The sequence below is a fragment of the Diabrotica virgifera genome, chromosome 4 (genome assembly GCF_917563875.1).
Source record: "Diabrotica virgifera virgifera chromosome 4, PGI_DIABVI_V3a".
Taxonomy (NCBI): domain Eukaryota; kingdom Metazoa; phylum Arthropoda; class Insecta; order Coleoptera; family Chrysomelidae; genus Diabrotica; species Diabrotica virgifera.
The window spans coordinates 252,165,619-252,179,231 of NC_065446.1; the positions used below are offsets into that span (position 1 = coordinate 252,165,619).

The following is a 13,613-nucleotide window of genomic DNA, read 5'->3' on the forward strand; positions in this document are numbered from 1 at the left end:
TCTCGCGAGAGCGAATGTAGTATATCATATCCACAGGGTGCCGGGCGGTGCCGTGGTCGAAAAATTGTTTAAACAATTTTTTTAAACAAATTCACAAAAATATTTTTTTTATTGCGAACGATTTTTTTTTAGATAATTTGGGTTATTCTGAGCAAAAAAGGCCTCTTGTGATTTTTCTCTAAAATTGATTGTTGTCGAGTTATATGGCTATTTTCGCATTTTTCAAATTATAAATCGCGTATAATTCGACAACAATCAATTTTAGGAAAAAATCACAAGAGACATTTTTTGCTCAGAATGTCCCAAATTATCTAAAAAAAATTTTTCAAAGTGAAAAAATTATTTTTGTGAATTTGTTTAAAAAAAATTGTTTAAACAAATTTTCGACCACGTCACCGCCCGGCACCCTGTGGATATGTTATAAGGATCTGGTTTTGAGTAAGTTTCTGCAAAAAAATGGAATCGGAATAATTTCACTAACGGGGCCGACGCCGACGCGACGATACATCCTGGACTATAGCGCTAATTGTTAATAATTAAAAATAACAGCTTTTTAATACAATAATGACAAAAATCTCTTCAGGACCTTGAGGAAGGGATTTGAAACTTGATTTGGTGACTTTTTGAATTCCATAATAATAATGTTTAATCGAGTTATTAAGCCTTGAAAATGGCCATTTTCGCATTTTTCAAATATTTAATCGCATATAACTCGACAACAGTCAATTTTAGAAAAAAATGACAAGAGACCTTTTTTGCTCAGAATAAGCCAATTTATCTAAAAAAAATTTGTTCAAAATGAAAAAATTATTTTTGTGAATTTGTTTAAAAAAAATTGTTTAAACAATTTTTCGACCACGGCACCCTGTGGATATGTTATAAGGACCTCTTTTTGAGTAAGTTTGTGCAAAAAAATCGAATCGGAATAATTTCGCTAGCGGGGGCGACGTTACTTCCCGGTCTATAAAACTAATATATAAAGCTTCAATGTCGATTTGATGTCTAAGGTTCCACAACCGCATAAGAAAAAATGATGAGGGGAGTTAGACAAGAATGTGTTCTATCACCACTGCTGTTTAATCTTTACTCCGAGTTTCTATTTAAAGAGACACTGGAGAATTCCAAGGATGGAGTCAAGGTGAATGGCGTAAATATTAACAGCATCAGATGTGCCGATGATACGATGGTGATTGCGGATTCCGACTTGGGTCTACAACGGCTCATCGATAAGACCAACTCGACCTGTGAGCAATTTGGTATGAAAATAAACATTAAAAAAGCCAAAGCGATGTCAATCCGAAAAAACGAAAACGTACTGCACAATTTAAAGCACATTCTAGAACATGTCAATAAATTTAAGTACCTGGGATGTTGGATCGATAGCAGCCTAAATCCTGATCTAGAACTAAGATCGAGAATAGAACAGGCCAGAAAATCTTTCGAAAAAATCAAAAAATTTCTTGTGATTCTCAAATAATAAAACGCGAAATTCGACTACGTTTATCAAAATGCTACGTCTGGTCGACTCTTTTCTATGCAGTTGAGACATGGACCCTTAAAACATCAACCCAAAATAAATTGGAGGTCTTTGAAATGTGGATCTACCGGAGAATCCTCAAAATTTCATAAACATCGCATACCTCAAACGAAGAAGTGCTGCATAGAATAAGCAAGGAAAGAGAGAAAGCAATGCTCAACTTATGGTGAAATAAAAGATCGAGGTAAAGGGTGGACTAGGAAGGAAAATACTATCGTGGCTCAGAAACATCCGACAATGGACAGGGCTAAATTTTGAACAGCTAATAAGAACAGCTGAAGACAGAGCAGTACAGTAGCCAACATCCATTAAGGAGAGGGCACTTTAAGAAGCGTTACCTCAAGAAATGTGTAAAGAAAATCTCAAAATTTTCTCAAGAAAATCTCACTTTTTGAAAAAAGCACATTGAGAAATTTATTTTTTGTCTGTCAAATCGTAAAAATGATGCACATCAAAATATGTTTTTGAATCGCGCAGTAAATAGAAGGGAACAACTGTTGAACGGATCTCACTAGGCTCAAGCGCGCTGGCGCGAAGCTGCTGGAATGCGAGTCGAAGGTAGGGATATTCAACACTCTGTATCTCGGGTAATTTTACTCCAATGAATTTGAAATTTTCAGACAGTATTTTCAGTAGTAATTGCACGGGAGCTCTAAAATTATCGATTTGTTTCCCGAGTAATACTTTGACAGTTTTAATTTCACGACCCGAAGGGGAGTGAAATTATGTCAAAGTGGCACGATGGCAACAAGTTGATAATAATTTTAGAGATCGAGGGTAATTCGCTGAGATTATTTCATGAATAAAACTGTCTTTTTAAATAATTTTAACTAATATTTTATTGATATATCTTCACCTGAATATTTGCTAAACGTGTTTCTTGGTTGTCTCTGGGACAAGTTGTAAAACATTAATTGTCATTAATGTCACTGAATGTTCATTTTTGCATAGTAACGAAGGGCATCTGACGTAATGCTTTACGACGGGATATTAAAATTATTGAATTTTTCCCGCACTTTGACAGTTTATGTCAAAGTGTCACGAGGGCAAAAATTCTATATTAATTTTAGAGATCGAGTGCAATTTGTTGCGATTATTTCATGAATAAAATTGTTCAAAACCAAAATTTTATTGTAATTTATTTATGTAAGTACAAATTAGTACAATTAAACACACAGTTGTTATAAATATTTTACGGTTGAAAGTCATCACTTTTATAATTTTTAAAACATTAATTGTCATTAATGTCACTGAATGTATTTTTTCATAGCAACGAAGAGCATCTGACGTAATATACTTGACGGCGGGAAATTATCAAAAATTATCAGTTTAATTTAGATTTCTGTAGCTTTCTATTGGTCAGAATCTCCTATGAATGAAATAATCACTTTAATTTTTATTTCTGTAGCTTTCTATTGGTCAGAAACTCCTAAGAATGAAATAATCGAAGGTACAGTATTTCTCATGATCATCTTTCAGTGCGTCACAGTTTTTCGATTTCTTTCTAACGCATTAAATTGTATGTGACAGAAAAAAGGCACGTCGGTGATTACATTTCGTCGGTGACATTTTTATAACATTAATTCTAGTTATTCTAGTTGTCGATAGATGGCGCCATAATAAAAAAATAATTTTTTTTTAATTAGATAATAATATTACAGATATAATCTGTATAATTTATAAGACTATACAAATCAAAGAAAATACCATTTTATAAATGCAAGAAACACATTTGATTTGTTTTTATTCCAAATTGAAAATAAAATGTGACAACTGTCAGATTTAACTAGAATGTCATGTTAGAATAAATGTCATAAATGTGTATTATCACGGACTTACCCTTTTTCCTATCATTTGTTACGCACTGAAAAATAATCATGAAAAGGACAATATGTACTTTCATTTAAAGTAATAAAAAAATCGAAAATGTCAAAATTTTCAATCTATAACCCCTTACTGAATAACTGATAAAAGAATCACCTTAGGTATTTTAAAAGTATAGGTACCCGTTCCCAGCTCTGTTCGTTTGTAGGACCGACCTGCAGATACTTTAATTAACGAACATGCAGTAACGGTACTGCACGAGAATCTCACAATATATTCAGACGTTTAGACATGCTTGATTAGATTAAACAAATCGAGTTGGTTAATAAGGAAAGTTGCTTGAAATCTATTTCTAGTTAAGTTAGAATCGGAATTGACTGCTGCAGGCTGTTATTTGCCGTGGGCCAGTGACGGACTGATATGGACAGTCTCTAGTCTCTAGATATGGATATGATTATTAAATGACCAATCTTTGTTGATATGGAGGAACTCTAATGAAAAAGTATCCAACAAAAGTCGTTAATGCTGTTAGTGATTGTACGTTTTTGGAATATTTTAATTCAAAATTTTGATTAAAAATTTCTATTATTCTTATTATTCATGAAACCAAAGATCCTCAGTATATACACTCACCGGCACGAAAAACGGAGCACTTGCATTTTTAAAATAAAAACTTAAAATTTTAATTCTCATTAAACTTTTATTATTATAATAACGTTAATGTGCGACTGGTCTATTATTTGACAAATAATGACATTAATGTCCGACTGTTTAATTATTTGACAAATAATGACATTATTTCGAAGTCTATTAAGTACGATATAACGCCCTAGGGCCTATTAAATTTAAATAACGAGTTAAATACTGCCAAGTTGACAAATAAAACTCTAAGTAAAACTGTGGTTACCACAATTACGTTACGACTATTTCTGGTAAATGTACTTATTTGAAAACTAATTATTTATAAAATTCATTCAATTTTTTTGCATATTAAGAATAATTTAGTCGGACACTAAACGTTGAAGGCACCACGGGTATTATAATAATAACGCTTTCGGTCAACGTATATACCTCGGGCCAAAGGTCCTCGGTCTGTACACCATTGACCTCAAGCGTTATTATCCTTATAATACCCTTGGTACCTTAATAACGTAAACACAAACGAAACAAACTGATTTAGGTAAGTAATTTCTAATAAAACTTAAGGGGAACGGAGCAAAATGCAAAATTTTGACGCATGTTAAAATTTTCAATGTGTTTTAAATGTATTCATTTTTTTCGAATCCTGAGAAAACTGAAAAGTATTTTGGAAAAATTTAAACGCAGAATGAAAGACCACTTTATTACCGAGGGCCGAAAGTCACTTTGAATAAATAAAAAGTTTCTTTTGAATGAAATATTTGCAATTAATAATCTCACTAAATTTTCTCTTTTATTTTCACCCCTGTAACTTTTCAGGGACTTTCGGCCCTCGGTAAGAACGTAATATTTCATTTTGCCTTTAAATTTTTCAAAAATATTTATTAGTTTTCTCAGGATTCGAAAAAAATGAATACATTTAAAACACATTGAAAATTTTGACATGCGTCAAAATTTTGCATTTTGCTCCGTTCCCCTTAAGTTTTATTAGAAATTACTTACCTAAATCAGTGTGTTTCGTTTGTGTTTACGTTATTATAATAATAAAAGTTTGAAGATAATTAAAATATTAAGTTTTTATTTTAAAAATGCAAGTGCTCCGTTTTTCGTGCCGGTGAGTGTATATTGTTGTGGAATTGTTTTTTTTTAAGGAAATTCAAAAAAAAAAATTAAATTTATATCAACGACCATGAAATGATAGTTTTTCATCACCCTGTATATGGCCAAATTTGTTTCGAATTTAAGTTTGCTTTTAAACAAGTGTTTCGGAAAAATTAAAACGATTAGTGATAATTATTCGACGAAATGGACGGGGCATTAACAAAACATTTCGGTGATTAGAAAGTGGAGAGAGCGTTGACGGGACAATAACGTTTTTAAGATCCTTCCGGGAAGGTATTTTAATGTGGTATACAAACTGTATTATTTTAGTTGTAAAAAGTAGAAAGTAGAAAATAACTAATTATGATTTTCCTTGAAATTTGACAAATTGGAAAAAGTTATGTGGAAGAATATTGGGTTTCTTAAGAAATAAATGGTTTGAGAGAGGGTGTTTGTTTATTGGACGAAAAATATCGGGAGAAGGGATAATGGATGTGAGAGTATGGATTTAAGAGAAAAATAAAGTCAGTGTGTAATGAACATCGAGAGAAGGCAGCCGAGTTTTTAAAAAGTGTAGAATCAGTGTAGAGTTGGTGTGATCAGGCTTTGCGAGCAGAATCAAGTTGAAACCAAATCGTCGACCGGTTGAAGAGCTAATTTCCTGGTCCGAGGGAGATTCCTTTGTTTTGTCTAGAACGAGTAGCTGATTATTATCCGTTTGTGCACTAGATACTCGAGCAAGTCCTGTGTGTTTTTTTTGGAAGCAGTTTTGACGAGGGGGATTTTTTGCAACAACCAGAGAGTACGTGTTGAGAGAATCAAGGACAGCGCAATCCAGAAAACGAGGGAGTGAAGAATAAAAGGTTAGTCAAATCATTTGTCTGAATGGAGAAAAGTTATTTATATCAAGACAATATTTGTTTACTTGTTTATTGAACAATATTTTTGTAACACAGTTAGTCATTTCAAATTTGAGAAATCAATTCAAAAGAAGAAAAGTAAAATTCATTCAATTTAGTATGAGTAAATAAGAAATTAATTAAATAAATAATTTTGTCAAAACAAGGAGATATCAGAGTTAGAGTTTTAATTTATTAAGTTAGAGATTGTTGCAACACAGTTAAATTTTAATATTTTTGAATCATATGTACACGGCATTTAATAAAAACAATAGATTACATTTATATGAATTTGAGTGTTGTCAATTTCTCTGTTTCTACCCTGGAAGAAGTAAGCAACTAGAAATACTAGAAGCCACAGATTACAGGTATTGTATCAAATACAAAATTAGCCCTGATAATAAAATTGATTGGAAAATTTAATTGGAATTTAGTTATGTATTTACATGGGCAATAAATAAAATAATTGGATAATCAATCAAATTAAGAATTGGCTAATTAATCTAAATAAATAGAAAAGGTAGAGCATAACAATATATACTAAGGATACTTTGGTTATACTTTATTTTATTCATTCATTGTAATGCGCCACATTTAAATCAATTTGTCCAAATTTGATTATCTTAGTATGTACACTTTTTAAATGCTAAAAATGACCACAGGGTCAAATAAACAATAAGTTTGGCACCTAGCATTGCTTTATCGTTTTAAATATGTTTCTCTTATTTCCTACCATTGTAAATACATACCGACTTTAAATTCTTTCCTATACAGTAAATATCACAGGAAAAGCTATGAAAAATTGGCAATTTTCGAAAAATTTTAATCATATTCAATTATTATTAAATTACAGTTGACAGATTATCAGAAAACGTACTGTAACTTGGTAAAAACGATTATTTATCCTCATTTTCGTATTAGAATTCATGTCAAGTATTATAACCGAGCTAAAATTACCTTTAATGGGTAAAGAAATTAGTGCCATTAGTGCCTGGGACTAGCCGTAAGTAACATAAAATTATAAAATTTGTTACAGATCATAAAATTTGTCAGTTGTTACGAAGCTGAATGTTTAATTATTTCCCAGAGATGAAGACGTTTTTTTCCTGTTACAGCTATTTCCTGTTCCATCAATACATAAAATTAGATGCATTGGTCGCACACTTTGATAGGTTTTGCTTCGGCAGTAATAGTAAGGGAGCCTGGGATGATAAATTTGCACTTACTAAAGGACCATAAACATCAATAGTTCAGAGAAATAAGGAAAAAAAATATCCTGTTGGTGACACAATCCCCTTCAGGCCAAAACCAAATTTTTTGAGTAGTATGGGCATCTATAATAATAACCTATATGTTTCTTGCAACCGATTTTGATGATATACATAGTTATAAACAAATGAAGATCAAAAACGGTAAATTTTCGCTTTTTTCGTCCATTAGCAAAAAGTTAAACATTTTAAACAAATTTGAGAGTAAGAAACTCATAAACTGTATAAAAAACTTCAATATGGCGTTCACTGAATATGTCTATCCTTATTGTTTGCTTAGAAAATTGCAAAATAATTCATAAATTTTGAGTTTTTATAAATATTCATAACTTATGTAAAAATTAACTTAGAACCTTCTTATTACACGGAATGCTGAGACTTCTGGTGCTTAAATCATACCCTAAATTTCAAAGCAATCGGTCAAATAGTTTAAAAGTTATTCAATTTGTTTATCCCAAATTATTTTTTTTTTGTAACACTATAAGTCAGAAAATGGTGAAGTTACAGTAATACTTTGGATAGTATATGAAAGAAGATTTACACTATTAATTTAATTAAAAAAAATGACAAAAAATAATTCTAAATATTACAAAATTATTTTGCAAGAACATGTGAATTAAAAAAAGGGGGCTAACTTTGTCCCTAATTGTCCTAGGGCAATTGTTTTTTTTTAAATGTGTATAAAAATTCAGTCTTTCTAAATATGAAAAAATAATTTTTCTACGGGTAACGGTTAAAAAGTTATTCTAATTGTTTATAAGTAAGCAAAAAATCGACGTGTTTTTGCAAAATAATTTTACACTGTTTAAAATTACTTTTTTTCATTTTTTTTAATTAAGTTAATAGTATAAATGTTGTTCTTTCATAAACTGTCCGAAGTATTACTGTAACCTCATAATTTTCTGACTTATTGGGACCGTGCAAGTTCGGCAAAGCGACCTCTATTTCTACGCTCTGTACTTTTATTCGCACTTTTAATTATATTGGCCAATTATATTAGTCCTGGTTGCTGGATAATTGTCAAGACCATAGTCCAAAAAAATAATAAGAAGAAAAAAATAAGATGCAGGTTATGTTTAGCAAACGTAAACAATTGTATGTAGTAAATAAAATCCGTTATTAAAATGCAGTACTGCAAGCAAAATACAATTAATTAAATTTACCTTTATATAATAATTGCATATCATATCAATATTGTGGAGCAATATATAATTTTTCTGAGTCAATGACAGAAGGTATGAAATATACGTAAATTTGACAATTTCAATTGACAATATGAATTATTTAAGATAGTTGCAATATTTCTCCGCGACTCGCGCACGGTCGTTTCTCGTTTCCCTTTCCAAGTACTTGCACACCGCGAATAGTGTTGTAAAAGAAATGAATTTGGGATAAACAAATTAAATACCTTTTAAACTATTTGACCAATTGCTTTGAAATTTAAAATATAATTTAAGCACAAGAAGTATCGGCATTCCGTGTAATAAGAAGGTTCTAACTTTTTTTACATAAGTTATGAACATTTATAAAATCTCAAAATTTATAATTTATTTTGCAATTTTCTAAGCAACAAATAAGGATAGACACATTCAGCGAACGCCATATTGAAGTTTTTTATATGATTTATAAGTTTCTTATTCTCAAATTTGTTTAGAATGCTTCACTTTTTAGTAATAGACGAAAAAAGCGAAAATTTACCGTTTTTTGATCTTCATTTGTTTATAACTATGTATATCATCACAATCTGCTGCAGGAAACATATAGGTTATTGATATAGATGTCTATACTACTCAAAAATTTGGTTTTGGCCTGGGGGGGATGTGTCACGGGAAAAATCTTATTTCTCTGGACTACAAGACAACTAAATTTATGAGGATATCAAAACCCAAAAATAATGATGAAATCCTGACAATTAACGGTAAGACTTTAGAACAAGTTGAAAACTACAACTATCTTGCCACAATAATTCACAAACTATTACTCCAAAAAAATCAAAGTTCGAATAGAGAAAGCTCGAACAAACTTCAAAAAACTGAGAAAGATACTTTGTGCAAGAGAACTAAAATTAGACTTGAGAGTTAGGCTAGCAAGGCGATATATTTTCTCGACTCTGCTTTACGGGATAGAAACATGGACACTTAACGCGTCCACTGCTAAAAAGTTGGAAGCATTTGAACTATGGGTGTATAGAAGAATCCTGAAGATATCATGGACCGAGAATGTAACAAACAACGAAGTCATGAGAAGAGTCAACAAAAGAATGAAAATATTGGAAACCATCAAGACACGAAAGCTGCAATACCTGGGGCATATTATGCGTAATGAGATACAACATACTTCAACTAATTATACAAGGGAAAATTCAGGGCAAAAGAAGTGTAGTAAGGAGGGGAATATCATGGTTGCGTAACTTGAGGGAATGGTACGGATGCACATCTGTCGAACTATTCAGAGCAGCTGCATCTAAGATCAGAATAGCCATGATGATTGCCAACCGCCGTCGCAAAGATGGCACGTAAAGAAGAAGAAAGGGCCATGGGGACCTATTGGGTTGTGGAAATTAGGTCCTGAAACCAAAAAAAAATTAAGTTTTCCATTTTAGTGGGTAGATGAGAGTAAAAAAATGTTAAAAAATACATAGAAATATTCGAGCACGTCAGATATTCATAGTGTTGTTCCGAATGATTTGGGACGATTAACTAAAATTAAAATAAATGTAAACACAGCAAACTTACAATAATCATCATCATCATCATCATACAACCTCTTCTGTCCACTGCTGGACATAGGTCTCTCCCATTCTTCGCCACTCTTCACGGTTCTGTGCTTCTTGTTGCCATTTCTTGGATATTCGTTTAATGTCGTCCATCCAGCGTGTTGGTGGTCGTCCTCTGCTGCGTTTGTCTTCTCTTGGGCGCCAGTCAATTAGTTTTCTGGTCCATCGTGAGTCTTTCAGTCGCGCTATGTGACCTGCCCAATTCCATTTCAGCTTGGCTATACGTTCAACGACATCAGTGATACCTGTTCTTTTCCTTAAGTCTTGGTTCCTTATTTTGTCTTTTTTTGTCACGCCGAGAATCGATCTTTCCATGCGCCTTTGTGCCACTCGCATTTTTAGTGCTGTTGTTTTTGTGAGCGTGAGAGTTTCTGCTCCGTATGTCATAATAGGAAGAACGCATTGGTCAAATGTCTTCCGTTTCATAGCTGTCGGGATGATTTTAATCGGTACAAAGACGTGTTTTGCTTATAAGCAGACGTAAGGGTGTGTTGTTGACCTATCCCGACGCCCGCTGGGGCGTGACTCCCGATGGGAGCTTGTGAATCGACTGCCGTGGCTGAAAAAACCACAAACGCTAATATGTTTGTGTTTCTACCATCTGGCCAGAAAGGCGATAAATTATTTAGATCTGGCGTTTCAAAGTTGAAATATTTCTGCAGTTTTAAGAAACGTCTTCGAATGCATCTCCAAAGTGAGTTATTGACATAAGGTCTGATAAGGTAATTAATTTATGGGGGATTCAGTTTGTTAAACTGAGCACACCAAAAACATATAGTTAGGGATACATTTCGTTTCGCAAAACCATGTCCTTCTCAGCATCTGGTTTGTATATTAAATGTGAATTTTATATGACCCATATTATTTCGTTTTGAGAAAAGTTATTAAAAATTAAAATTAGCAAAAATAGTAATTGAAGCGTGTCGCCACAGTGTATACGCTCTCTATGTCTTTCTGATAACTGGGAGATATTAAGCTGATGAGAAGTCAGCTAAACGTTGTCGTAATAAGAGGTAGAAAAAAAAGAGAAAAAGTTATTCGAGCGTGTTAGATATTTTGGGGGACTGTTAAGTGAACTCAAAACACTGTCCTATGCAAATGTCTGACGATTTGGACGCGATCAAAAGTCATAAGGATGCGACCAAAAGGAAACTATTGTGAACAGCTAATATGGCATCATGGTGGTAGACGATACTGTGGGGCTGACGCTAGAGAGTGAGAGGTAGAGAAAGAGTGAGGAGGAAAAAAAGACGCTGAGTGGAAAATACAGTTCTCAGCAGCTGTATGCTCTACACTTTATTTATGGTTTTTCAAAATTAAAAAATCGATCGCTCTCGAGTATACTGGGTGTCCCCGAAAATAGTGCGTTCCTTAAAGGTATAGGTAGAAGGCACAATGTAGAGCTAAAAGTCTTATATTTTTTTCTAAATTGATCCGTTTGACCAAAAAACGAAAATACATTTTGATATGCAAACTGAAGTCTGGCAACAACGCGCAACTCAAAAATCTAAAGATTAAAAAAGTAGGATTGTAGGTCAGTTGCATCTGGTAGGTAAAATAATGTAAATATCAACCAAACCTATATCCATTATTTTGCAGGTAGGTACCTACGATGTCAAAAACCCCAAAAATCACAACTAAAAGTAAATAAAGAAGGGGTTATTAGGTTAAATTTCCACAGTCACAGCAAGTTCTTCTAGGCTACGTTGCCATGTCATTCAAATTTATGAAAATAAAAATTCACTTATATGGAGAACAATGTAATTTTTTTCTTGGAAATGGTTAACTTTAGAAAAAAAATGTTATAGGACTTTTTTGTTATAAACATGCCTTAAAGGAATGCACTCTTTTCGGGGTCACCATGTATATTTCAAAATGACGTTTTGTTTTAAAGCTTTTCCATTTCCTTACGCCACGCTCAAATTGTCAGTTCATTGAAAACTGTTCTCCATGTACTTAACTTACCTTATTTTAATCTGACGCGCTTGAGCTTTTCTAAGGATGCATTTTTTTACTAATCTGACGGTCTACTCTCAACGCACGCCTCTATATCAAGGGTTCATATATGGTAGGGGTAAATTACAGGGATCAAGGTGTCACCCCATGTGATTTTCTGACGCGCTCGAATAACGCGAAAAATCCCCACTTGGGCTCCCCTACTATAATGCAGTGCCGCAATTTTCAGCTTCTGCGATATTTTACATGATTATACTATAATTTAGATGTGTACATAATATTGGACATGGTTATTAAATGCTGTTGAATACGATACTTGTAACCAAGTTATAATTTTTGAACATAAATAATAAATTATCTTTTCTACATCCGGTTTTTAAAGTTGTAAATAAAAGTAAAAAAGAGCTCCTCTTCTTAAGTGTCGTGTATTTCTGCGTAGGCGTCCACGGTACGTTGTCTCATTTCTGACTCTCTTCTTCCGCGATATTTTAAACATTCGTTACAGGTCCCACATTTCAAAAACTTCATAAGTTTGTTAATCGATCTGTCCTTTAACGTCCATCTTCTATTCCATAAAAGAAACAAGTCAAACGTAACATATTAGCATCTTATCTCAGGTTGAAATCCAGCATGGGATCAGTCATAAGCGAGAGACGGTACTCTAAACTAAATAAAAGCGGCGTCTACACTAGATGGAGTCGAAATTCTTACTTATAACACAAATACGCGAGTGATGTAACTCTAAAACTAACAAATATGACGTCCAGGATAGATGGATTCTACATTCATACTAAGTGCATTCAAATTATAAGTGATTATGCAAAAAAATCTCATAGGAATATTTTTCCGAACGAAACAGAGCTTTTCGCTTTGTCTAATATACAAAAATAAAAAATAGTTTATATTTCTTGATTCTTAATATTGTTTGTTTTTTACAGGAAGCGCCATGTTGGCGTGGACTCGATTGGCAGAGCCAGGACCGGCCTTATTATTTTTTGTCCTAGTATTTGCTCCACAATTCGCATCCTCAGGTAAGTTAATTGAATTAATTTATTAATAAAACTAAATCGTATCTGATAAATTTGTTGATCTAACTATTAAAAATTAATATACTTTTTTAAAATATAAAAATGTGAGACCCCACGAAAAGAATTAGATCAAAAAAGTCCTTCTAAATATTGACAACCGCCTATACAGTGATGACGTCACTAGTATGATATATATGCAAAAAGTCGTAATTTAAAAATAAAAATCGACCTGTCTCGGGAAATTTTTTTTAAATCGCTCATTTACGAAATAATGAATTTATTCTAAAAATTGGAAAAAAATTCTTTGTAAAAGGTATAAAATTTTATTAAAATCCCTTTAAAGGGCTACATCACAACAAAACGTTTTCAATTTTATAAAAAAATCAACATCAGTGTTACATAAACTGGATGCTAGCTGAGCCACCAAAGAAAAATGTTCGGGTAAAAACCCTTTAAATATAACATAGATGCGTTAAAAGTGCATACTTTAATAAAATGCCTTATGATGGTTACATGGCAACTAGGATAATGTCCTATAATGTATTGAATTTCCCAACACGTGGGATCCAAATTGAGTTGTTTATA

The 13,613-nt window shown here is 32.6% G+C and overlaps 1 protein-coding gene across 6 annotated transcripts in view; it reads left to right on the forward strand.

Annotated features, from left to right (window-relative positions):
- The window catches only part of LOC114326186 (mucin-17), a 296,076-nt gene that overhangs the window by 185,079 nt on the left and 97,384 nt on the right, over positions 1-13,613 (forward strand). For all 6 annotated transcript variants that reach the window (XM_050649964.1, XM_050649963.1, XM_050649962.1 and 3 more), the window contains exon 2: positions 12,939-13,031. In XM_050649964.1, coding sequence (XP_050505921.1) covers positions 12,947-13,031 — 85 coding nt within the window. In that variant the 5' untranslated portion in view covers positions 12,939-12,946. The remainder of the gene's footprint in view (positions 1-12,938; positions 13,032-13,613) is intronic.